This window comes from Acinonyx jubatus, chromosome E3, assembly GCF_027475565.1.
Source record: "Acinonyx jubatus isolate Ajub_Pintada_27869175 chromosome E3, VMU_Ajub_asm_v1.0, whole genome shotgun sequence".
NCBI classification, from domain to species: domain Eukaryota; kingdom Metazoa; phylum Chordata; class Mammalia; order Carnivora; family Felidae; genus Acinonyx; species Acinonyx jubatus.
The window spans coordinates 15,242,668-15,269,666 of record NC_069398.1 but is presented as its reverse complement, the minus strand read 5'-3'; the positions used below and the strand labels follow the sequence as shown (position 1 = coordinate 15,269,666).

General features: G+C 47.1%; 1 protein-coding gene across 2 annotated transcripts in view; it reads left to right on the top strand.

The window, feature by feature from the left end:
• The window catches only part of ARHGAP17 (Rho GTPase activating protein 17), an 88,962-nt gene that overhangs the window by 57,126 nt on the left and 4,837 nt on the right, over positions 1-26,999 (top strand). Inside the window, exons 10-19 of one of the 2 annotated variants that reach the window (XM_053213258.1) lie at positions 562-689; positions 2,289-2,400; positions 3,454-3,535; positions 5,726-5,806; positions 8,054-8,167; positions 10,804-10,895; positions 13,413-13,569; positions 15,289-15,519; positions 17,520-17,689; positions 23,172-23,798. In XM_053213258.1, coding sequence (XP_053069233.1) covers positions 562-689; positions 2,289-2,400; positions 3,454-3,535; positions 5,726-5,806; positions 8,054-8,167; positions 10,804-10,895; positions 13,413-13,569; positions 15,289-15,519; positions 17,520-17,689; positions 23,172-23,798 — 1,794 coding nt within the window. The remainder of the gene's footprint in view (positions 1-561; positions 690-2,288; positions 2,401-3,453; positions 3,536-5,725; positions 5,807-8,053; positions 8,168-10,803; positions 10,896-13,412; positions 13,570-15,288; positions 15,520-17,519; positions 17,690-23,171; positions 23,799-26,999) is intronic. The other variant, XM_053213259.1, reaches the window with a different exon arrangement.

The window sequence follows — 26,999 nt, the reverse complement described above, 5'->3', positions numbered from 1 at the left end:
AATGTTTGGGACCTGTCTGGGGCTCCGGCATTCAGAAGCACTGCATGTCACGGAGACGTTGCATTTGCTACAAGTTCCCATCGGCCATCTTCCGGTCTTGTGTGATGATGCTTGGCTTGTGTTTAAAATCTTAAGAAGTTATTTCCTCTTGCACTGAGGGAGTCCCCTAGATGGAAGGCCAGTGCTGCTTTGCATGGCTGGAATCAGTTTCCTTCCAGTGAAATCAGGGTGCCTAGACGCATCCTCGGTGTAGGGCCAGGCAGCCCACCAGTCCCATGCAGGAGCACCCTCGTGACTTCAGCTGGGCCGCTCTCACGGGGGCCACAGAGGGTGTTCAGGGCTTCTGCTCCGCAAGTAACCTCCCTGCCCCATGCCTATTTTTGCTCTAGTAAATGGTAAACAGCAAAAGCAAACAGAACAGATGTTTCCCCTTTTCCCAAAGCCTCAACCACCAGTCCGCTTAAAAAAAAAGATCCCCTTTGGTAATTTGGGGGAGGAAAAAGACTCCCCATTGATGCCGTGAGGTTGTTGGGTGTCTCACTGGATGCTTTGCTGCTCTAGATAAGTGGGCGGAAAAGCCAGCCTTTGGGACTCCTTTGCAAGAGCACCTGAAGCGGAGCGGGCGTGAGATCGCATTGCCCATCGAGGCCTGTGTCATGCTGCTTCTGGAGACAGGCATGAAGGAGGAGGTAAGGGCGCCAAGCGGGCCTGCTTGCCGCCGTCTGTACTGTGTAGACCCGTTGGTGGTTTTCCCACATTTTGAGACCCTGTACATTAGACACTGTGAATAAAACCAAATTCATAGGAAAACAATACTTACCCTTCCCGCCTGCAGTACACTCTGACTTTCTTTTGTCCCCTTGATTGTTTCACGTTAGACTCTGGCTGTGATTTGTGGCATTGACTTTCATGATGCATTAAATGGACCAGAGCTTCCGTGAACTTTGTTCGTAGCGAGAATCTTACCCTCGTGTGGTACTGTGCAGTTTTGGTGGAGGTTTACTTCATGGGTATGGTAGAAAAACCCAGGAGCCGAGCAGGTCTTGTTACTTACTCCCTGTGTAGATAAGGAATTCGGCACACAGTGAGCTCATGGTGGGGGGATGAAAATCAAATGCCGAGTCTTTTTTTTTTTTTTTTCCTTTTAAGAACCGTATTGAGGGGCACCTGGGTGGCTCAGTCGGTTAAGCATCCGACTTCAGCTCAGGTCATGATCTCGCGGTCCATGAGTTCAAGCCCCATGTCAGGCTCTGTGCTGACAGCTCAGAGCCTGGAGCCTGTTTCAGATTCTGTGTCTCCCTCTCTCTCTGACCCTCCCCCATTCATGCTGTCTCTCCCTGTCTCAAAAATGAATAAACGTTAGAAAAAAAAATTAAAAAAAAAAAAAAAGAACCGTATTGAAGTATAATGTAGATAGAAAAATGTATGTATCATAAGTGATGCATTGATAAATGTTAACAAACTGAGCCTACCTGTGTGATCAGCATCCAGATCAAGGAACACTCTAGAAGCCCTCTTGTGTTTGCTTCCAGGCACTGCCCCATCCCCCACTGACATGACCCCAACTTCTAGTAGCCGAGATCAGAGCTTCTCAGCCGGGGCTAAATTTTTTCCCCTTTTGGGAGCGATTTGGCGAAGTCTGGACACATTTTTGATTGTCACGATCTTGGAGAGGGGTTGCTCCTGGCCTCTAGTGGGCAGAGACCAGGGCTGCTGCTAATAAGCAGCCTGCAACGCACAGGACAGGACCATGATGAGGAATTACCGCTCCTGAAATGTCAGTACTGCTGAGACTGAGGAACCCTGCCTAGATTTATTTTGCTTAAAACCCGAATCTCATAACTCCTGGACCAGTGTCTTCACAGTCCTGCCTTTCTTGGGCGACCTTCACGTGTTTTTCTCCAAGTAACTTTTAGAGCAGTGAAAGTGACTAAGGGGCCTAGTCTAACAATTTCTCATGAGATGTCCATTAAAAAAAAATACAAAAGAATCCTAAATTTAGAAACTCTGTAGCAATCAGCCTTGTGGAAGTATAAAATAGCGCATTTAGATTTCTAATAGAGACAGGTATTTTAGCAGCGGGGCAGGGCACGAGTGCTCGCTGATCAGGAATGCGCTGCTCTCTGTCTGCGCTTGTCCTCGTCACCCTTCCTGGCAACCCTACAAGGCAGGCAGCGTTCCCGCCCTCGGAGAGGGGTCTGCAGGGCTGGGGCAGAAGGCTCTTCCATCGGATTTGTACTGCCGCCCCCAACTTGAACTTGACACTGATGGCTTTTTGTTGTCTTCAGGGCCTTTTCCGAATTGGAGCTGGGGCCTCCAAGTTAAAGAAACTGAAAGCTGCTTTAGACTGCTCCACTTCTCATCTGGATGAGTTCTACTCAGACCCCCATGCTGTAGCAGGTGAGCCGCAAGGAGTCGCCCTCAGGGTGGGTGGCAGGTCGCATCTCAGACAGAGCATCAGTCAAAAATCCAGTTCTGGGGGCGCCTGGGTGGCTCAGTCAGTTAAGCATCCGACTCTTGATCTCAGCTCAGGTCATGATCCCAGGGTCAGACGTTCAAGCCCTGCGTTGGGTTCTGTGCTGAGTGTGGAGCCTACTTAAAAAAATTTTTTTTTTCATTTTAGGTTTAAGTGACAGATAAAATTGAAATGGTCTCCCTATATAAGTTTAATTGGAAAAAACTGAAAGGACAAATAGAACAGTGTGCAACTCTTGATCTTAGGGTCATGGGTTCGAACCCCACATGGGGTGTAGAGATTACTTAAATGAATAAAACTTTTTTAAAAAGCTGAGTGTACACACACACACACACACACACACACACACACACACGTCTTTTCTGTTCTGGAGGGTTTATTTGTTTCTTTGTTTTCCTGATTATTACGTAAAAGGTAAAGGTGGTTTATAATCCAGATATTTGGAGACATGCTTGTATTTCCTTCCCTTCTTTTTTTTTTAATAAAAAAAATTTTTTTTAATGTTTATTTTTGAGTGAGAGAGCACAAGCAGGGGAGGGGCAGAGAGAGAGGGAGACAGAATCTGAAGCAGGCTCCAGGCTCTGAGCTGTCAGCACAGAGCCCGACAAGGGACTCGAACCCATGAACCGTAAGATCATGACCTGAGCTGAAGTCAGATGTTCAACTGACTGAGACCCCAAGTGCCCCTTTCCTTCCCTTCTTTCACCTTCAGACTCGAGATCTTCCTGGGGAAGTGATGTCTATTAGAAGGTGACTTTGAAGCTAATTTTATTTTCCATTGATCCCTCTCTATATTATGCAAGAGACAGAATTTGTTTTAGGAGCACCTAATTCTCCAGCCACTCCCGCTGGTTAGTGGCTTGTTCTAGATACTCTCGGAAGGTGGTAACTGAGATCATTTCAGCTTGCAAAGTAACACATCCCAGATTCCCATGCTTACCCCTGGACATACTCAAAGTGAGTGTTAATAATTCCAGGTGCTTTAAAGTCCTATTTACGGGAATTACCTGAACCTTTGATGACCTTCAGTCTGTATGAAGAATGGACCCAAGTGGCAAGGTAAGTTTAAAGAACACGGAGTTTTATAAGTTAAAGGAATGTTATGGAATATTATGTTCCCTTCGTGAATTATCTTACTCTTGGGGGATATAGAATAACATTAAAATAACACATTCGTTATTTAGCATGCTCTTAAGTTTTGGGTGAAAATATTGAGTGTGAGTATGATTATTAGTATAGGAAAGTCACCCCTGGTGCATTGGCTTCAATACATGTGATGTATGTCGATGAAGACATATAGTGGAACCCGCACTAATAGATCAGCTGATCCCAAGCCCCTTTTATAATGAAGACAGCCCTATAACGGGGACAGGTGACATAGTGATCAGTGGCGATGTGCCTGGTGAACTGTGGACACTCAGCAGGGCAATAATACAATGTTGATGGCACCAGTCATGACAGTTTACACTTGCTGAGCATTTACTGTGTCCTAAGTACCTACTAATCTTTGTACCCATTACCTCCTGTAATCCACAATCAATGACCTAAAGGGAAGATGCCATTATCCTTATTTTACAGACGTGGAAATTGAGGCTTGGGGAGGAACAGGGCCAAGGTAACAGCAAGTAATTGGCAGAGTGGGAATGTAGACCCAGACCTGTCTAAAGACCCACAGTCCAAAGACTGTGCCTCTATCTTTGTCCCTTCCCCTCCACCCTCAGCTTCAGTCTGTCCAGGAGCCGCTGGCAGCTTTGTCCAAAAAGTCCCAGGGGCTTCGATCTGGCCCACCAGCCTGCCTCCTTGTTAGCTTGTGCCTCACGGTTCTGACTCACCTCCTCCGGCAGGTCCCTAATTCCTCACCCCTAAGGGAAGAGGAACAAATCTCCCTTCCCCTCCACCCCTTCCCCTGTCTTTAGCCACTGTCACCCATTCCCAGCAGATGGGCCGCTGGGTCTGATGAGCTCGGTTGCAGCAGGAGGTGGGGCTGCCCCATCGTTTTAACCGCATTTGCGCCAGAACCTTTGTGGCCACAGAATGCGAAACACGTCCTGGGTAGGTGATGAGGTTTTTAAAGTCAGAGTAGGTTCTTAGTTGTGGTCATATCCTTGGAACCTGCGTGTGGCCCAACCTGTTGTAAGGGTCCATGTTTGTGGGGCTGAATAAATGGAACCCAACATCAGTGTCAGGTAGGGGAGCTTTCTGGGGTCTCTTTTCTTAGGTAGCCTCTACTCCTCCCGAACTTGATTCTTCTCTCAGTTCTGAGACTCTCAAACTCATCCCTGTGAGGAAATACACTTTTCAAAGAAGGTATCTGTTTATTGGTGTATTGATTCCATATACTTGAGAAATGTCAGCATGGGCCACCATCCCATCCCGGTGACACATCGACTGGCCTTTAAAGTATCATTGTGTTTGGGGTGCCTGGGTGGCTCAGTACGTTAAGCATCCTACTCTTGATCTTAGCTCAGGTCTTGATCTCAGGGTCGTGAGCTCAAGCCCTGTGTTGGGCTGCACATGGGGCATGAAGCTTACTTAAAGTATAATTACGTTTGACCCCTTCTTGTAACTCCAGATTGCTTCAGTTGTGGAGGATGTTTTAGATCCAAAGGTGTATTGTGTGGGCAACTTCTAACGTGCTCTCCCCCTGGCGGGCAGGGGTGACTGATCTCATCTGGCCCTTTTTTGTATTTGTGAAAGTTTGTGTGTTGGAACTGTAGAGGAGAAGAGCTCCTGCAAATGCTTCAGCACAGAAAAGGGCTTCTTGGCCTGGAGACTTGGAGTGGCATGAAGGGCAGGGAAAGACACTGGTACCTGGGTGCCTGGGAGCTTGGCCACCTCATTTGTGGCTGGGCCGACAAGAGATCTGGGCTCCATGAAGCCACACACAGAGATACGCGTTTTCTAGACAGAATTTTCGGTGGTGTCTTGTCTCACGAGTGCCGGGCATTGGCACGGGCAGTTTGCACGGCGATGCTTCTGGAAACTCACAGTCACTCGGGGGAATCAACACTCTCATCCCCTGTTGGGCACGTCAGGAGATGGAGTCTCAGTGAGGCTAACCAACTGCCCAGAGTTAAATATTTAGTTGGTATCTGACTCCAAATTTATTTATTTCCAAATCTACCCTGTGTCACAACTGTGCTTTCTCTGTCAACGAAGACATTGCTGTTAATGTAGCCTGTTGACGCAGGTGTTACTAATAGGTGTTTTGATAAAGAGTTATGAATACCGGGTTTTTTTTTTCCTCAGTGTGCAGGATCAAGACAAAAAACTTCAAGATTTATGGAGAACATGTCAGAAGTTGCCACCACAAAATTTTGTTAACTTCAGGTACGAATGACCAGCATTCTGCAAATTAAGCTACCAAGCCACAGCGACTCTGGAGTGAAGAAAGGTTCCACCTGCAGCAGAGGCCACTTAATTCAAGCGCACTACAGAAGTGCTTTGGGGGTGCCGGGGGGGGGGGGGGGGGGCGGCGCAGGGCATGGGATTTGTTGTGTGTTATCGTGCTGCACGTGAAGCACCTGCATTGCATCTGCACGAACACGTGAGTCACCTGGTCAGTTTACCACTGCAGCTACGGGGAAGAAGGTTCTCGTGGAAAGTTGGCTTGACTGCACGTTGGATTCAGAGTCTAAGTTGTTCTATGGGGGCACGCTGGGCTGGCTTAGTTGGTGGAGCATGTGACTCCTGATCTTGGGGTTGGGGTTGTGAGTCAAGCCCCACATTGGGGATAGAGATAGATGGATGGGTGGGTGGATGGGTAAATAAGTAAGTAAATAAGCAAGCAAATAAGTAAGTAAATAAATAAGATTTTCCAGCATGTAAAAGGCAAAAATTAATAATTCTATTTTCTGCAATAGTGTTTTTATACGCTACATAAATTTATCTTTAATAGAGCATAAATCATCCCATTAAATGAAAGGTCAAGAACTGGAGATGATGTATTGCTTTACGGAATAGCTAGGTTTCTAAGAAAATTTACCACAGAATAAATTTCTAGAATTTAACCTCTATTTTCCTTTTGACTTAAAATGTGACTCTGAAGAAGCATAGAGAGGATAAAAGGTAGCCCTAAGTCATTGAAAACCAAAGAGAATTTTGTACAGGGGACTTGGCCCAAAATGACAAATACTTGTGAAATTTCTGGTATGTTATCTGACCTTTAATTTCAGTCCTGGATTCTACCACTAAACTAAGCTAAATATTCCCTTTTAATACCTTAAGTATCAACTTTGCCTTAGGAATATGTTAATATTTTTAGTAAACTTCATTGCTTCATTTAGCACACCCAGCCTGGGATTACAGATAGTCTTGGTTAGAACTATGGTGGAACTTTGGGATTTGGCTTCTTTTTTTGTTTATTTTACTCTTTATAATTTTTACTAATTGTATTTGTAATAGGGAGTATGTTCCCATAGTTCAAAATTCAAAAGCTGTACAGAGAAGAATCTCTCACATATATACACATACATACATTTCTTTCTCTTACATGCTTCCCTTTTTTTAAAAAAACCAAATGGTAGTATATATTGTATACATCATTCTCTTTAACTTCTTTGCTGGATATACATCCTAAAGATTTTTCCATATCAGTACATAACAATTTTTTATGGCTGCATAGTACTCTACTGTATGGATATATTATAATTTATGTATTTAAAAATTTTTTTTAGTTTTTTTTTTTTTATTTGTTTTGAAAGAGAGAGCAAGTGGGGTGGAGGCAAAGAGAGACACGGGAGACAGAGAGAGTCCCAAACATGCTCTGCACCACAGCGTAGAGCCCTGCTCATGAACTGTGAGATCATGACCCGAGCTAAAATCAAGAGTCAGATGCTTAACCAACTGAGCCACCCACGCGCCCCCCCCCCGCTTTTTTTTTTTTTTTTAATTATTTTTAACTTTGTTTATTTATTTTGAAAGAAAGAACAAGCAGGGTAGAGGCAGAGATAATTTTTTTTAAGTTTATTTATTTATCTTGAGAGAGGGGGCGGGGCCCAGAGAGAGGATTCCAAGCAGGCTCTGCACTGACAGCACGGAGCCCAACGCAGGGCTTGAACTCACAAACCTCGAAATCATAGCCTGAGCCACCCAGGCACCCCTGAGGTGCTGTGCTTATATAGAAGAGAGTATATCTATATGGTAAATTGGAGATTTTCATAATTACCACATAAAGCATTTTCAAATACGATTTCCTTTAAGCAGTGTACCTATACTTGTATTTTTTTATGTTTGTATTAAAATATATTGAGCCCACAGCTAATCATATTGTAATTGAGGGGTACATAGGTAGGGCATAAAGGAGAAATGGATTAGAAATATACAGTAAATAGGGATTGAATCATTGAGGTTTACACGTGAGCTCTTTTCCTCTTCCAAGCCCTAACGTGGGGCTTTCTGTTCTCTGAAGCAAAGAACACAGGACTTTGTAAAATACTGAACCTGAGGCAGATTCTGATTTAGCGGCACTCTGCAGTTAGCACCTGAGCCATCTGGAACTGAGCATGTGGGCAGGAGGATGCTATAAGTGCAAAGGTTTCAGAGTACGTGCTTCCTGTCTTCTCGTTTCTTCCATAGGTATTTAATCAAGTTCCTTGCAAAGCTTGCCCAGACCAGCGACATTAATAAAATGACTCCCAGCAACATTGCAATTGTGTTAGGCCCTAACTTACTATGGGCCAAAAACGAAGGGTAAGTCTTCCCCGTATGCCTGGATTCATCTCTTCTCTCCACCTGGTGGGAATACATTCTGGTGTAAGATGCACTTCAGAGTTGCGCTTCTGAACTTGGGTTTTTCCATTTAGCCAACATTCTTGGAACACAGCTATGAACTGGGTCCTGTCCCCGGTGCTGGTCACATGCACAGTCCTCAGAGGGTCCCACTCTTGGGCAGTCAGGCAGATGAACAGCTGTGGCACAGTGATGAGCTCTGCACACAGTCTGTGCTCGTGGGGATGCTGTCACAGATGTTATAAAGTTGGATGACCATGGTACTTACTGAAGGAACACAGCTCAGGCTGAGAAGTTCAGGGAGAGCCTCGCACGGCACTTGGGCTGTACTTGGATGAATGAATACCTTCCTGCAGGTACGGCCAGATAAGCAAAGTCATTGCAGGCATGGAAGGGTCTGGTTGCTAATTTGGGGCTGGGAGTGCTGTCATATGGTCTTGTATAATCAGGGGCCAGGAGACTGTGACTGGGCCAGAGCCAGGTTCTGAAGAGCCTCACGTATCTTGCTGAGGTTTAGAACGAATTTAAGGGATCATAAGTGGTCAGGGAGGCATCAGGGTTTCTAAGCAGAAGAATGACTTCATCCAACCATATTTGGAAAGATAATTTGCTGGCACTGAGAAATGTGGATTGGAGGAGAGGGGTCAGGGAGACCAGCTAGAAAGCTCCTGGAAAATCACTGACACTGACATTTACTCTGTCCAGGGGCATAATAATTAACCTCATTTCAATTCTCACAAATAACCTTTCTAATAGGTGCTTCTGTCCTCATTTTTACAGAAGAGGACCAGTAACTTGCCTAAGTTTGCACAGCAGGGAAGTCATGGGACCCCCAGGCCACATCCCGAACCTTCCCCACCACCCCAGGACTCCCTCCATGTTTCTTCATATTGGAAAATCATGGGCAGTCCTCATCTCCATTAAAAAAAAATGCAGTGACTTTCTGAATTAAAACGTTTCTTTTTTTTTCATTTATTTATTCACTCATGCCCGCCCAACCATTATGTATAAGATTACTTAAAAAGATCCAATATCATAAAGCAAAACTAACACTACGTTGATATACAAAGTTAACTACATACATCATATCTTACAGCCAATAAATTCCAGGTAGACCAAAGGATTAATTATATAAAAAGTGATGCCATAAACATGGCAGGTAGATACTTACTGCCTTTTGGGATAGAGGTCTTTTCGAAACATAAAATTGGTGTAAACAATTTAAAAATGAATAGATTTGTCTCAACAGCTACAAACTTCTAAATGTCAGAAAGCACCTTAAGCAAATGGTAATTCACGAACTATGAAGGAGTTCCTCCAGAAGTGTCCAGAATATATTGAAAGGTCTTGCAAATCAATCAGCAGATAGTATCTCCTCAAAAAGAAAACTTGGCTGAGATCATGAGTGAAGAGTTGCTCCCTAGTCCAGCAGGATTCTAAGGCACAAGGGCAATCAGAATCCAGAAGGACGGAAGGGAGGACTGAGTGGGCAGTGGGGAAAATATACAACCGCGCTTGCATTTTAAGCTGGAATTTGAAAGGAGCTAGAACGTTTGCTTGATTGGTAATGGGGGTGAAGATGTTCTTCCCGGTGGGAAGAGAGGTCAGAGGGGTATAGAGGGAGGTTTGGGGCAGTCAGGCAAGGGCTCCAGCCTCTTGGGGGTTCAGTGTCCTCATTTATGACCCAGACCTTGTAACAGTCCGTGTTGTAAACATTGAGTTCAGTGAGGTGAGTTCACTGAAGCACGTCGGGGCTCCCTGGGTGTCAGGCCTTCACAGCTTCTTGGCTTCTGTGGTGTTCTGACTCTGAACTGGAACGTGAGCTCCTTCACAGCGGGGATAGTGATTCCTATTTTCTTCCTTTTGAGCCCTGACATTCACACTGTCAACTTCTGAACATGCATCTTGGGACCAGATATCACAGCCTTAATACTGTGGGTTTTTTTTTTTTTTTTAAGTTTATTTATTCATTTTGAGAGAGTGAGAGCAGAGGAGAGGCAGAGAGAGAGAGGGAGAGAGAGAGTCCCAAGCAGGCCCTGAACTGTCAGCACAGAGCCTGACACAGGGCTCGAACCCACGAACCGTGAGATCATGACCTGAGCCGAAAGCAAGAGTCAGATGCTTAACCGACTGAGCCACCCAGGTGCCCCCTTAATACTATGTTTACTGTGGGGGCTCAGGCTTTCTGATACGAGGGCACAGCAAAACAATACATACTTTCTGCTGTATGTGGTGCCAAAACTGGTGGTGGTATCTTGGGTCTTACAAGATAACTACCACGGGCAACACGGTGGGAACACGGTGGGAAAATGCCTGGTTGACATCCTGTTCCGAACCAACTTAAAATCAGCATTTGGACTGAACACTGTTGTTCACTGGCTCACTCGCTGTTAACACGGTGCACGCAGACCAAGGAGCGATAATCAAGTGGGGTAGTTTTTTCCTCCTGGGGCATCACCGCCACACTCCTAGGTCAGAGCCCCGTGCATCTAATTTTTGCACTTGTGCTTGAAGATTTTATCGTTTTAAAGTAATTACACTGCCGTGACACAACCTGCCTGGGGGAAGCACTTTGACTTTGTGAATGTCCTTTGCAGGTCGCTAGCTGAAATGGCAGCGGCCACATCTGTCCACGTGGTTGCGGTCATTGAGCCCATCATTCAGCACGCCGACTGGTTCTTCCCTGAAGGTAATTCACCTTTCCAACTTCACTGACTGCCCAAGCAACACAGTAACAGTATAAGAAATTCTTCTGAGAAGAAAATGCATCAGTAATCCCTTCACCATTACCTAACTGGTTTCCCTTTTTCGCGTTTCTTTTTAAAATAGACCGCTTACAATCGCTTCTCGGCCTTTTGGCTAAGATCAAGTGTAAAATAGACCGCTTACATTCACCTTTGACATATTGGCCACCACATTATTTTGTGTTTCGCTTTGTTTCACTTAACACTGGAGTTGTTCGCTCTAACCAGCGTATACTGGAATACCCACTAGGCACCACATGCTGGTGGTGACATGCTGTCCCCTGGAGGAAATTGGCCCTTGGAGAAGGACACATAAACAGATGTTGTAACACATGGCGAGTGAGAAGGAAAGGCGGATAGTTTGACAAAGTCAGATGCTGGGCACAAAGAACCAGGGACTGCTTTGTAGAAGAGGTGACACTGAATATGCAGTTTTCCACTGGGAAGACCTCTTTTTGTTTCTCTAGGCAGAGAGCTGGTTTTTTCGTAAAGGTGGAAGGTAACACAGGATAGGTGGATTGGAGCCATTTTGTGAAGGTCGGAGTTGGCATGTCAGAGAAGTAGGATTTCAGTCTACAGGCCGTAGATTTTCAAACTGCGTCTGTTGTAGTCCTGGGATCCTCAGAGTTTCCACGACCCTCTTTGGGGCCACTGGTCGGCATGTTTTGGGAGTCCAGACCTCCGCCCCTTATTCTGTGAGCTCTGTGAATGACCCCAGGCCAGGCTCACCTCTTCTTTACCATCAAGAATCCCACCTCCCTCGTGTAGGCTGCTCAACAAATACGTGATGTCCGAGTGAATCCTGGCATTCTGCCCAAGATTTCTTTGGGAAAACGAGTCTTGCAAAAACTGCTTCAGGCAGTACAGAGTTGGTGTTGCCTTTTATTTGCATTTTATAATCAAAATGTAAAACTTTTCATTTTTTTAGCCAAAGAAGTAATCCATGCTTATTGCCCTTGTCCGTATTCCATGATTTTTTTTTTTTTAAACAAAGAAGAAAGCAGAGGGATCGTGTAAGTTATATTCTGAATCACACCCCTTCCTTATTTCTAGTTCCTTCATTTTACCTCCCCTGGCTTGGGAAACCATTCTTTTTTGTTTGTTTGTTTTTTTAATTACTAGATAGAGAGAACCAGCACAAATGAGGGAGGGCCAGAGAGAGAGAGAGAGAGAGAGAGAGAGGGAGGGAGAAAGAATCCCAAGCAGGCTCCACACCCAGCACCAAGCCCAACGTGGGGCTCAATCTCACGAACCACCAGCTCATGACCTGAGCCAAAATCGAGAGTGGGACACTTAACTGACAGAGCCACCCAGGTACCCCTTGGCAAACCATTCTTAAGAGGAGAGTGCAGGGGTTCCACTTGTGAAGCAATGAGGGCTGAGGGGCTGAAGAATGAGGCTCTCGTTGCAGAGGGAGTTTTAAAGCTCTGTGCCCCATATGCTCTCTTGTCACACACGGGCAAACCTCATTTTATGGCGCTTTGCTTTATTGCGCGTCTCGATACTGCATTATTTTACAGACAAGGCTTGTGGTAACCCTGCATTGGGCATGTCTGTCGGTGCCGTTTTTCTGACAGCATTTGCTCATCTCGTGTCTCTGTCACATTATGGTAATTCTTGTGGTATTTCAAATTTTCTCATTATATTTGTTGTAGTGATCTGTGATCAGTGATTACGACTCACTGAGAGCTCAGATGATAGTTAGCATTTCTTAAGAATAAAATCGTTTTTTTTTTTTAATTTTTTTTTCAACATTTATTTATTTTTGGGACAGAGAGAGACAGAGCATGAACGGGGGAGGGGCAGAGAGAGAGGGAGACACAGAATCGGAAACAGGCTCCAGGCTCTGAGCCATCAGCCCAGAGCCTGACGCGGGGCTCGAACTCCCGGACCGCGAGATCGTGACCTGGCTGAAGTCGGACGCTTAGCCGACTGCGCCACCCAGGCGCCCCAAGAATAAAATCGTTTTAAAAGACAAGTGAATTTATTTTGAGAGAAAGAGAAAGAAAGCAAGGTTGGGGGAGGGGCTGGGAGAGAGGGAGAAAGAGAGAATCCCAAGCAGGCTCCGTGCCGTCAGTGCAGAGCCCAATGCAGGACTTGAACCCGTGAACTGTGAGATCATGACCTGAGCTGAGATCAAGGGTTGGTCGCTTAACCGACTGAGCCACCCAAGCACCCTAACAATAAGGTACTTTCTATTTCAAGTATATACGTTGTGTTTTTAGACATAATGCTATTACATGCTGAATAGATGACAGTGTAGAGTAAACCTAACTTTCATATGCTCTGGGAAACCAAAAAAGTCACTTGACTTGCTTCATTACAATACTCATTTTATTGGGGTATTCACTTTATCGTGATACTTGCTTTATCGCGATATTCACCTTGTTGCAGTGGTCGGACGGTGCACCTGCAGCGTCTCCGAGGTGTGCCTGTACACTTGTTCCTTTCTCTTGTTGCAGAGGTGGAATTTAACGTCTCAGAAGCATTCGTGCCTCTCGTCACCCCAAATTCCAATCACTCATCTCACACTGGAAATGACTCTGACTCAGGGACCCTCGAGAGGAAACGACCTGCCAGCATGGCAGTAATGGAAGGGGACTTGGTGAAGAAGGAGAGGTGTGTGTTCAGAGCTGTTCACTCGCATCCAGCAGCAGATGTCATGTAGAAGGATGGTTGAACCCTCGGTATCTGGTCCGGCCTCAGCCGACCTGTCATGAGAATGGCCCACTATGCCCCCATGATTGTTAGGTCCAGATATTTAAGGAATTTTGCTCTAGTTCATTCCAAACATTAATATGACTTACGTAAGACAGATGGGTAGCTTGTCTACTAACATCCAGACCATGTGCGTCCAGGCTTTCCTTGGTGGTCTGTGGGATGGCATCATACACGTGACAGAGCCACCCGAACGCACTCGGGGAAAAGAGAGAGGGTGGGGGAGAAAAGTTAAATATTGTGGACAGATGTCCAGGAGCGAGTGTGAGAATAACCCACCTCTCACAGTAAAGTTGTGTGACTTGGTGTTTAAAGAGACCTATTTTGGATAGAACGTGGCCCTTCAGCGGAAGCCAACCACTGAATCTGATGTTCATCTGGAGAAACTTGAGTATTTCCAATTCTGGAAGAAAAAAAAGATGGTGGGTGGTATCAGATCTAGTGAGAGACCGTAGGTCTCCGTGCTGTGCTCCATGGGCGATTTTAGTGGGATTTTCAAAGGTTAGTAAGGCTCTTTGTGATTTGTGTCTTCAGAGGCCAGCCTGCTCAGTGTGTATGATGAAATACACCCATTCTCACCAGTAAGGCCAAGTTAGGCCTGTTTGAGTAGCGTGCTGTTCTTGCACACGCATAAGTAATAACATCACAGACGTGGTGTTACATTACAGCTAAACAGCAGGCTCCTATTTCGATCACCCGATCTTGTAGCGAGCTATGATCTTTTTTTGTTTGATTTTGCTTGGTAGTGGTTGTTTTTAATCCACGGTGAAGGCTCTCCTTCCCTACTCGGTCCCCCCGAAGCCCGCATTTATTACGTGCCGAGACCTTACTTCTCTGCAGTCCCATTCGCACATTTGGTCCTGCTGCTCGATGACAAACTGTCCACCACGAAATGAGCCTTCACGGACTTTAGGTTACAAAATGCAGTGTTACGGGTCTGACTGGCATATAGTAAACGATTCTTGGTTACCCCCCGGGGTGGATTCTCCCCACCAGCTGACCCAGTAAACGTGAGCTCAAGAAGCCATGCGCCTCGATTTTTCAAACTGAAGAGTTTGAAAGTTCACGCATCAAGTAAATTTTAAGTGAAAAGTGAATCTTCCTCCTCCCCACCCTCCAACTGCCATCTTCTTCCCAAAAGCAACTGTTTTTCCCAAGGTTACGGACCCTTTCAGATCTATTCTTTGCACACTCATGTACCAGTGTTTCTACATCTCGGCTCAAGAAGCAGGGTGGCGTCACAACCTTCCCACTCAGCTCCCACCTCATCCCCCAAACACACAGACTCGAGGTGGCCCTTGGGTGGCACGCAGCTAGGCAGGCTAACGTGATGCCACTCACTCGAGACGAGGCCCGCCGTTGGCTTGCAGCTGTTCACCCCCAGACTGAGAAAGGACACTGATCGGGACTGGGTCTGTCGGCTCCCTCAGGTTTAAAGCCCGGGTGAGCTGCCTGCCTTGGTAATAGGGATGGCCGCGAACCTGGTCCGCGCCGCTTCACTGCATGCTGGGCAACCGGGGGGCTGTCCACGCGTGTGGGTTTCAACACGCGTGGACCGATGGGCTTCTGTCTCAGTAGTCAGCTTGCATGGTGTGTTGACTGTTTCTTCTTTCTGTGTAGCTTTGGTGTGAAGCTTATGGACTTCCAGGCCCACCGGCGAGGTGGCACTCTAAATAGAAAGCACATAGCCCCAGCTTTCCAGCCGCCACTCCCACCCACAGATGGCGGCACCTTGGCTCCTGCGGGCCCAGAGCCCCCTCCCCAGAGCTCTAGGGCTGAAAGCAGCACAGGGGGTGGGGCTGTCCCCTCCTCTGCGGGCATACTGGAGCAGGGGCCAAGCCTGGGCGACAGGTAAGGAGGCCGGCTTCTGCTGGGTGCCTGGTGCCCCAGCCTTCTCGCAGGGGCTGGCCTGTGGGCATGGCATCCAGGCCCACAGAATCACTCGGCAGAGAGTGAACCGGATTCGCCTTCACTCTTCTGGTTGGCAAAGGATGGGGAAAAAAAAGACTGCAAATTGCTTGCTTCCTTTCCTGTTTTCCAAAAGAAGCAACATTCGTTTGCATTCTTTACCGTACTGCTTCGGTGCTGGAAGCCAATAGGTGGCTAGCAGTATTGTAAACCTCTTTTAGCTGTTGGATGTGCACTTGATGTCCATTGACCACTCGCTTGTTGCCATCTAGTGTGCTAACTGGTTAACACTTGAATGTAGCAAGTTACTTATAGTATCCTTGGCATTCATTCATTCGTTCATTCACTCACCCACTCACCCACCCATCCATCTACCCACCCGTCCACCCGTCTGTCCGTCCATCCATCCATCCAGTCAGACTTATTGAATAACTAACTGAGTACTGGACGCTGTACTAGACGCAGTTGGTGACTGAGACCTTCCCAACCCCTAGCGTTCAGTCTCGTAGGCAAATTGATAATGTGAGTACAAGGTAAAAAATATGATAAATTTTCTTAAAAGGCTCTTTTGTTGATTCCTTTAGATTAACCATCTGGAGTGGGGTACAAATATACAGCAGCTTGAAAAAAAGAGGACCTTTGAACTTGAGATTTCTGTTTAATGTGCATGAATTCACTTCTCCACACTGACCCAGGCAGATGACCACTGGAGGCCACTTCAAGTGGTGTCTCAGGTGGTTCCGGACCGGAAGCTGCTGTAAAAGATGAGCCCCTCTGCAGAGCACGTGCTCAAATGTTTATCGCGGCCCTCTATAAAGCACTAAATAATCACATATTGAGTAAAACAGATGCACAGAACAAGGATAACCTGTTTCTGCATACATTGTGTGCAGAGACAAAGCTGCCTCAGGAGAGCTCCCTCACTTCCTATCCTCTGCATGGGGAGGGAGTGCCTCCTCGTAAGCCAGCTGCTTACGAGAGCGGAATCTTGTTCGGTCGTCACACCTGAACTCTGACTCTCTGCGTCTTCCTGAATTCCTTTTTAGTCCATAATTTGCGCAAGTTCACATTTTGGTGAAAAATAACTGAGGCTCCGTGGTGTCTCGTTAACCGCTGCTCCACACGTCTTTGTTTTGGCTTAAATTTTTTTCTTTGGGAAAAAAGTACTCGCAAACCCTCACGTTTTCATGTACCTGTTAGCATTCAACCCATTCAATCAAGGCTTAAATACATTATTTAAGATAATAATCAGAATTCACTGCAGATGGACAAATAGAATGTCAGTCCTCGGTTTGCCTTTGTTTTCTATGCTTTGTAGACATTTTTGTGTACACTTGGCTAGTGGCATTCACTGTTTGGTGACCCTGACAAAATGTAGTTGTCAGGTTTAGTGTAAGAGGGTCTGACCCGGGAACTAGCCCGAGTTCCGATCTCCGTCTCCCCTGCTGCTAACCAGCTCCGGACTTTGAGCGATCAAAGGGTTTCTCTTTCCTCAGGTCCAAACTATTGATAATAACCGAGTACTTTGTAATTTACAGCACTAGTATTTTGCCACAGCTTTTGCTTTGTTTTATACACTGTATGTGTCAAAATCTCATTAGTTTGAAGTCCAAAAGCCCTTTTGTGTTTTTCAGTATTGCCCAATCTTAAGTACAGGCAAACTAGAAATTTCTTGTTGGTTGCTATGAAATGGTCTCTATCATGATGTTCAAGGGGCAGAAGAGTGGAAAGACAGTTGATGCAATGAATCTCATGAAATATTTAGTCCTGTGTGGCCCCAAACAAATACTAGCTTTGTAGACCCAGTGTGAACTGTTTCAAATTCCAGATCACCTCCTTGCCTGTGGAGGTGAGAACTCTGGTTGGGATCTGGTATTTTTAGCTTGCTTATTAGCTTTCTAGCTGGGACCGTCCGACATCTAACTTGACTTTGCTCCCCTTAGTCCGCCGAAACCCAAGGACTCTGCCCCTGCCCCCGCACCCACCCCGGGGAGAAGCAACAGTCAGATGGCCGCTGGCCCGAACCAGGCCCAGACAGCGGCTGGCTCCCATCAGCTCTCAGTCGGCCCAGGGCACAATTCCGCCGGCCCCAGCCCGCACACTCTGCGCCGAGGTAAGTAGCCACCTTTACGCCTTCCCCTTAGGGACGGATGTGCAGACATCCTTGGGTTAGCGTGGGGATTCACTTGCAAGGCTTTCCGACAGATCGTGGCCATGTCTGTTTATAAAAGGGCAAGCAGAAAAATCAGTCATTTTAAGAGCAAAGTCAGTGAAGAGAAATGAAATAATGGAGAGCAGAGAAACAGGCACTGCTGAGTATGTTTAAGGCACAAAGTCCAACAAACGAAGGTTGCTTCTCAGAAGCAGTGCTCCCAGTTTTCCAGGAATCTGGCAGGCCAAGCCCTCCCTCCGTTTCGAAAGCACCACAGCCTCCGTAGTAGCCAAGCTTTATGGGTCTGCAACCCTCAAGATGGTGGTCAGGGCTTTCTGGGTCCTGACACTGACATGTGATCCAAATCGTCCCCACCTATACCCCTGCAAGCCCTCCACCCGGCAGTTAGGGGGACTGTTTGAAAACACAGCGGATTGTGTCATCTCTCAGTTGAAAGGCTCCAGCGGCTTCTGTGTAAACCTCCCCCGTGGGCCCTGTGTGGTTGGGCCTGCCTTTGGGCCCCGCTCTTAACCACTGCTCTCTCTCACCAAGCTGCCGGCAGCGCTGGTCTGCTCTCTGTTCCTCGCCTGCACTGAGCTCATTTCCTCTTTGGAGCATCCACATTCCATGTCTTCTCTTCCGGAACATTCTGACCCACAACATCTTCTCGTGGCTCTTTTGAAATTTTATTGGGATAAGAAGACCTACCGTGAGGTCTCCCCTCTTAAACTTCTAAGAGTACTACAGGCACACTGTGGTACGGCAGACCTCTGGAACTTACTCATCTGGTGTAACTGGAACTCTGTGTCTGTTAGTTAGCAGCCCTCCGTTACCCCTTCTGCAGTGCTCTCTCTCCAGCCCTTGGCAGCTGCCATTCCACTCTCCGATTCTGTGGGCTTGACTCTTCTAGATACTTCGTGCAGTCCTGTCTTTCTGTGACCGGCTTATTTCACCCAGGGTAATGTCCTCCAGGTTCATCCATGTTGTTGTGTATGGCAGGATTTCCTTCTTTTTTAAGGCTAAATAATATTCCAGTGCATGTATATCCCACATTTTTGATCCAGTCATCCATCGATGGACATTTAGGCTGTTTCTATATCTTGACTATTGTGAATAGTGCTGCAGTGAACACAGGAGTGCAAGTATCTTTTTGAGACCCTGACTTCAGTTCTTTTGGCTAAGTACCCAGAGGTGGGTTTGCTGGATCATATGGTAATTCTATTTTTAATATTTTGAGGAGTCTCCTCACTTTCCCATAATGACGGTACCACTTGTATTCCCACCAACAGTGTATAAGGGTTCGATTTTCTCTACATCTTGGCCAGCACTTCTTTTGTGGTTTTTTGTTGTTTTTTTTAATAATAGCCACTCTGACAGATATGAGGTGCCTCATTATGGTTTGGATTTCTGTTTCCCTGATGATGAATTTTATTCTTTTGCCTGTGGATGTCCACTTTTCCCCACACCGTCTGTTGAAGAGACCGTCCTTTCCCCTCTGTGTGTTTTTGGTGTCAAAGACCAACTGTCTGTGCGTGGACTTATCTCTGGGCTCTCTGTTCTGTTCCACACATGGTTCCTTTTTACCACTCAGGTCACAGCTCAGAAATCACCTCCTCCATGAGCCCTCCGCAATTACCCCCTCTGAACTGATGACCACTCCCGTCCCTACCGGTCACCAAGTCTTCCTCTGTCATAACACTGTCTTTCTTTCCGGGCATTTTTTTCTTGATCTGAAATTTTTAAATTTGTCTTTTAACTTGTGGCCAGTTTCCCCTAGTACCTCTTAGAAAGCTGGGATCTCACCCGCCCAGGGGGTGGCAGAGGCCTCAGGGACAGCCGGCTTCAGGGGAGTCAGCTACTCTCAGGTGGCCTGGTCAATGCTGGTCATGGGAGGGGCAATTGTGATAAATAATAAAAGGCCTCAGACTCAAAAGTTGAGCTGTAGCTATGCCTAAAGTCACATAGCTGGTTGGATCAAAGGCTGCTAGTTTAACCTTTCCTAACTGAATTCCTACAAATATAAAGTAGAAATTAAAATGCCTTCTTAAGGGCTATATTGTGGGAATGCCCATGAAAGCACCATCTTTATAAAGCGTAACATAAATGTTAGGTGGAATTTTTATAACTTACAGGCAGGGAGGGACCCCTGGATGGCTCAGTCCATTAAGTGTCCGACTTTGGCTCAGGTCACGATCTCACGGTTCCTGAGTTTGAGCCCTGCATCAGGCTCCTTGCTGACAGCTCAGAGGCTGGAGCCTGTTTCAGATCTGCGTCTCCCTCTCTCTTTTTCTGCCCCTCCCTGGCTCGCACTCTCTCTCTCTCCAAAAAAACTAAATAAGCATTAAAAAAATTTTTTTTAAATAAAAATAAATTACAGGCAGGGAGGCAAAGTCAGGTATATGCTGCCTGGTCACAGACCCATGTGGTCCTTTTTAAGGTGGTCCTCTCCCCTGAGGATCTTCATCTGTACCCCAGCTTATCCTGGAGCGTAGTAATTAGGTCTTCTCTTCCTGGATTCTGGGTGTAATCCTGCTTTTGGGTTGAGGCTCTCCTTATGGCCACATTAGGAGTCTTTCCTGCTTCCGTAAACCACAGACCTCCGGCTTCCTCACAGGATTAGTCTGAACCTTCTGCCCCTGCCTCAGCCTCCCCAAACCTTCATAGGTTTGTCCTATGGAAAGTCCACCTTTCTCCCATCTCCCCGGCACCCAGCTCTCCTGCTTCCTCTTCGGATTCCCTCTACACCCTTTCCTGTCTGGAGTGGTCTTTTTTTTTTTTTTTTTTTTTTTTTTTTTAATTTATTTAAAGTTTATTTATTGTGAGAGAGAGTGAGAAAGACAGAACAAGTGGGGTTGGGGCAGAGAGAGAGAGAGGGAAGAGAGAGAATCCCAAGCAGGCTTCACACTGTCAGTGTGGAGTCCAATGCTGGGTTTGAACCCATGAACTGTGAGATCATGACCTGAGCCGAAACCAAGAGTCTGACACTTAACCGGCTGAGCCACCCAGGCGCCACAGGAACGGTCTTTTACTTGATGTGAATTCATAATTAATATTGCTCAGAACAAAAAACTAGAACTTTTTCTTTCTTAAATGTTTATTTTTGAGAGAGAGCTAGTGGGGGAGGGGCAGAGAGAGAGGGAAACAGGATCCAAACAGGATCTGTGCTGACAGGAGAGAGCCCGATGCGTAGCTCGAACTCACAAGCCTCACAGCTCATGACCTGAGCTGAAGTCGGGCACTTAACCAACTGAGCCACCCAGGCTCCCCAGAACTTTTTTTTTTAAGTTGTTTATGGTAGCCAGAGTACAGCTAATATTCCAAAGGTTCCTTCCTTTGTCCGCTGGTTAGTTGTTTCTTTGGGAAAAGGTCTTCCAAGGTCTGGGGTCAAAAGTTCTAGGCCAGCAGAGCAAAGGAGACTTTATACCCTTTTCATTCCTTAATTCTGGGCCCTGTGAGCAGACAGCCAGGCTGTGCGGGGAGAAGGAAAGGGATGAAGAGAGTCCAAGGAGTCCACAGAACATGGTTGTGAGGCGGTTCTGCCAGTTGCTAGCTGTGTGAGCTTTTGCAAATACTTGACCTCTCTGAGCCTGTTTTCTCCACCGTGAAATGGGTGTAACAAAGTCCATCTTGCAATGTGAGCTTATGAGACTCAACCGAGACAGTTTATGTAAGGGGCCGGCCTTGGTGCTGGTGATGTGTTGGGCAAATGAAACATTTCCTTAATTTCCCTATCCCTTTTTGGGAAGATGAGTAGAATCTCGGTACAATTTGAAAAACACTGAGGAGCGTGGATGGCTCAGTTGGTTAAGTATCTGACTCTTGATTTCAGCTCAAGTCATGATCTCACAGTTCATGGGTTCAAGCCCCAAGTCGGGCTCTGTGCTGATGGTTCAGAGCCTGCTTGGGATTCTCTCTCTCTGTCTCTGTCTCTCTGCCCCTCCCCCACTTGCACTTGTGCACGCGCTCTCTCTCAAAATAAATAAATAAACTTAAAAAAAAAAAGAAAAATACTAAAGCCTCTCCACCCACCTCTCCCAGCCCAAAGCCCAGTCTCCAGACCCACTGTTGGTAGCAAATTCTACTCCCACGGGAGTAGATCTCAGCTGATACCGGGAAGGTAGTGAAGTGCTTCAACTCTCCGTAGATATACCTAAGGCAGTTCCTCCAGATTTATTTATATTTATATCCAGAATATAGCTGTTGATGCAAGTGATTCTAGAACTGGTAGAACTTCTGTCATTAAAAAAAAAAAATCAAGCCATCTTGAAGAAACTGGCTTAGGGCAAGGGGCCATGGTATGTTGTGTAGGCAGATCAGTCATGCTTGGCTGTTGCCCCCTTAGCTGTTCTTGCTTCTCCCCTTTTCTTACTGGGCCATCAGGCCACCAGAGAAGGGGACTGACATGAGGGCAGCTCGGTGAGCTAAGAGCAGTGACTCTGTGTAGGGGGGCGGCCCCTTGACTGAGTTCTTTTCTTACTGGACTTTAAACTTTTTTTTTTAACACTTACTTATTTTTGAGAGAGAGACAGTGGTGGGGAGGGGAGAGAGAGGGAGACTCAGAATCCCAAGCAGGCTCCACACGGTCAGCACAGAGCCTGACACAGGGCTCGAACCCATGAACTATGAGATCATGACCTGAGTGGAAGTCAGAAGCTCAACTGACTCTGCCACCAGGGGCCCCTATTCTTACTGAACTTTTAAAACAACAGGTCATGGGGGGCCTGGCTGGCTCAGAGGAGCATGCGACTCTTGGTCGTGAGTTCAAGCCCCACATCGGGTGTAGAGATTACTAAAAACCTTAAAAAATGCAAAATAAAACAACAGGTCTTTAAGGGTCTGTGTGTGTGTGTGTGTATGAGGTGCTTTTCTTTCTTTCTTTTTTTTTTTTTTTAATAGAAACTTATTGTTTGGGAACAGTTTTGGATCTGCAGGGAAGCTGCAGACAGTACTGGTTGCTCCCTTGTACCCGCACCCGCTTTCCCCTGCTGCTGACCTCGTAGGTCCTCGGGGTGCCCTCTCACAGCCGGGCAAGCAGCACCTGCAGCGTCACTGCTGAGCAACTAGCCGCTTCCCCGGCGTTCACTCCCCGCCGCGGGGCCACGGCACCCAGGAGACCGCGTCACACTGCGTCATCTCGTCTCCCGAGTCTCCCCTGGGCCGTGACCGTTTCTGACCTCCTGTGCGTTTCCCTGGCCTTGACCGCGTGGGGGAGTGCGGGTCAGGCATTTTGAAGGACGTCCTCCATCTGTGCGGGCAGCTGGTTTTCTCTTGGTTGGACGGGGCCGAGGGCTTTGGGGGAGGACGACCGCCAAGGCGAAGTGTCCCCCTGACGGCGTCCCTCCGCGGGGGCGCACGGTACCCACGCGGGTTCGCCCGCGGAAGGTGGCGTTGGCTCTCGCCGCCGTGCCCTTCTCACTGAAAGGCGTTCTCCTCCTTTGTGCAGCTGTTAAAAAACCTGCTCCTGCACCCCCGAAACCAGGAAACCCGCCTCCCGGCCACCCCGGGGGCCAGAGTTCTCCAGGACCGGCTCAGCATCCGCCCAGTCTGTCGCCAAAGCCCGCCGCCCGAAGCCCTTCTCCTCCCACTCAGCAGGCAGGCCAGGCCCCGGGCCAGCCGTGCGCCGCCCCGCAGCCCTCGGCGCCCCGGAGGTACTCCAGCAGCCTGCCTCCCATACAAGCCCCCAGCCACCCGCCGCCGCAGCCCCCCACGCAGGCCGCGCCGCCCCCGGGGCACACCAAGCCCGGCGGCGGCCAGGGCCCGACCGCCCCCACGGCACCGGCCGGCGAGCAGGGACTGGAGCAGCCACCTCACACCCCTCCCCAGACTCCGACGCCCCCCAGTACTCCGCCGTTAGGAAAACAGAACCCCGGCCCGCCCGCTTCTCAGACCGCGGCGGGGACTAACCCTGAGACTGCGCAGCCACACGCCGGAACCTTACCGAGACCGAGACCAGTACCAAAGCCCAGGAACCGGCCCAGCATGCCTCCGCCCCCACATCCCCCTGGCGCCCACTCCGCAGGGGACGGCACCCTCAGCAACGCAGCTCCCACTGCCTCCAAAATAGTAACGGGTAAGTGAGAAACTGCTCCCCGCCCACACTCCGTTGTCTCTGTCCCCTTCCATTTAGGCCTGGGTTTACAGCCGGGGGCAGCCAGCCTTACGCCGGCCACATCTGGCCCATAGCCAGCCCATTTTTGTAAATGAAGTTTTACTGGGACACAGCGGCTCTAATTTGTCTACATATCGTCTCGGGCCGCTTTTGTGCTAAAATAACAGAGTTGTACAGTCAGAGATGATTGGGCTCGCAGAACCTAAAAATATTTAGTGCCTGGCCCTTGAAGTTAGCTGGCCACTGACTTATAGTTTCATTATGTGTCTAAGACCTCCTCCATTGACATTTTTCTAAGTGTAACGACCTAATCCATGTGGAAGGTACTGGACCACACAAGCATGAAATTCATTTCTTCCTCATTAGGATACTTATTTTCCTTCTAAAGGTAAAAATGTTCATAGTGAAGCATTTCAGGTATAACTTTAAAAAACAGGGTCGGTGCCACTTCGGATGCCCCAGGAAGGGAGATCTTGGGGGGGGGGCGATCACATCAGAGTTCGGCCTCCAGGGCCGGGGGGGAGGGAAGGATTGACATTTTCCCATAATCCCCATGGAAACCTGTTTCCGGTGGTGATGATGGTACAGATTTCAGCAGGCCACCTGACGGGGTGTTTTTATTAAAAAACCCAGTCGAAAACAGTCGAGCATTTATTTAATTGTGATTTCTTTTCAAAATTCCACCCTAAGTGTTCTAATACACTATTTGATTTAAGGGTGAGGTAGATGGGGGTTTTTTAAATGTGTTTTTTTTAAATGGCAGTTAGGAGCTTTGAATCACAACAGTTTAATTTTCCATTTTCTACGTGGGGCTAGTTTTAGAGACGAGGTGGAATATACCTCTGGGCTGTGCAGCTCTACTGCGTGACTTGTCTGCTGAAAATGAGCCAATGGTGTACCCCAAACTGGGGGTACTCCAGATGATGAGGGTTAACCCACTAGCCTTCTGATAACCTTTTTTCTCCCCCAGGAACATACTGCATAACTTGCACGTATTATAAATGGTTAATAACGTATGATGACACTCCAGCTTTTATTTTTAAAAAACAAAGCCACATTGGTGTGTTTGTTTGTTTGTTTGTTTCCCAATAGATGCCCTTCCTAGTGCCCTCACAGGTGGGGAAGGTTCCCAGGACTAAGGTCTGTAACCCCCCCAGCAGCTCGCACCAAGCTCCATACGCTCCTGCTTAGCCGTGTTTTGCAAATGTGCTTTTGACCACGTGCTGAGGAGCAGCTACCGGACCCCCCTGCCGTCCATTCCGTAGCATGTGGACGTTACTTTTGTTCTTACCAAAAGCATTTTGAGCTGCAGTGCTCCAAATTCGAGGTAGCTGTCAGTAGATTGAGAACCCGATTTCAAGCCGCTCACCTAAGATGCTAGGAGTGCCTTCTTTCTTGTTGGTAAGCCTTTTGTAAGTGTCCTGCTCTTCTCAGTGACTTCCCTGTCGTTGATTGGCTCATCACGTCCAACCCAAGAGGACTCGGGTGCAGTCAGCACAGAAAATTGTGTTCCTTGTGTCTTGAGCTTTAATTTGTAATTGTATATCTTAAGTGCGAGTTAACTGCATGGAGCTTCTTAATTTGATGTTTGAAATTCTCAGGACCAAACCAAACAAACAAACCGATCTTCTTCCAAAGATCCCACACTAAATTCCTTTGCGTTCTAGCACGCTTACGTTTTGCTTTCTTAAACCATACGAGCTTTTCAAAAGGCACCGTTAGCCTCATCTGAGCCGGGTCCACATTTGGACGCCTTAGGGCTCTCGTCATGCGTACCGTTGCTCTAATCGGCTGATCTGAGCCTTAGACCCTTGGTGGGCTACTTCGCCAGCGTTCGCAGCCTCGGTCTGAGTAAGACTTTCTGTAGAAGCCAGAAAAGGAAATGAGTGAGGCCTTAAAGGCGTGGAGGAAGGCACGAGTATGATTCCACATCCTGACTCCTTATAACCCAGCAGTCTGGGGTTGCCCCACTGGGTATGGAAGTCGTGCACCAGAGTGACACGACTAAACCCTAATTAAGGCTGAGCCTTTTAACCCTTCATGACACCAGCATTTCACCCGCAGTTCTTTCCTTTTACGTAGATAGATAGGAAAACTACGAACTGGAATCACGTCTGTTCTTTAAAACCGTTCCCACCTCACATGTGTTTATTCCAGAAAACTATCGTATTGATCCGGTACAACACTGTAATGCTCTGTACTTTTATCAGATCAGGGAAATTTTACATGAAAGTACTTTGCCTTAAGATATTACCTAAGTATTTAAAAATCTATGTTATGAATTCTCCTAAACTCAAGAAATCCCAGGCCACCACAATTATTTTTGTATTGCGGGAAGTAACTTTTAATTGCCTAAAATCGCCTGGACTGCCATTGGGAGCACACAGAAAGCCCCGTTTAGGATTCATGCATCCACTAGTATTGAGCAAGCTGCTATTATGAACCATTCTTGGGTATTTCAAGAAGAAAAACAATGTAACTTCCTTGGAAGGCCATCCTTTATTATGACATTATGTTTTCATGTGGAAAACCGTAGACAGTTTCCTAAAAACAGGTTATTTGCTTAGAGCATTTAATCCTAAAAAGTTGAATTACAGCCTGGGGATTAGGATAAACCCTTGGGGGAGATCGATGCCGCCAAGCAGATCTGACCGCCATCGTCTAGCGGCTCAGCACCAGCACAGGAGAACGGAGGGATTCTGATGTCCTCCGAAGCTCCTCTTTATTGTTACTGTAGAAAGCGCGCAAGCCTTTCAGCTTTGAAAGTAGAAGAGTTTGCATCTTGCTGTTTTTAAAGGAACAGATTTTAGCCAAGAGTGTTCTAATTGAAACATTTTATTAAATAATTTAGATGTATGACCTGCCATATTCAGTAAGAACTCAAATTGGAATATTTAATGGTAAGGAAAAGGCACCTGATTGGCCAAAGCTTCTGTGCTCCTTGATGATCGTTACTCGTGCGCTAACGCCTGTTACTAACCGGGCACCCTAACCCTGCCTGCTTGCATCCCTACTAACAGTGCATGTACTAAACGATGCTGGCTTCGTTCATGCTTGCTCTCGATCACTCTGAGTACTAAGTGTGTTCACAGACGTGTGTGACAGGTGGTCACAGGGCCGGCCTTGTGCCTTCTCTAATTTCTGTCCTTTTCTGTACCAGGC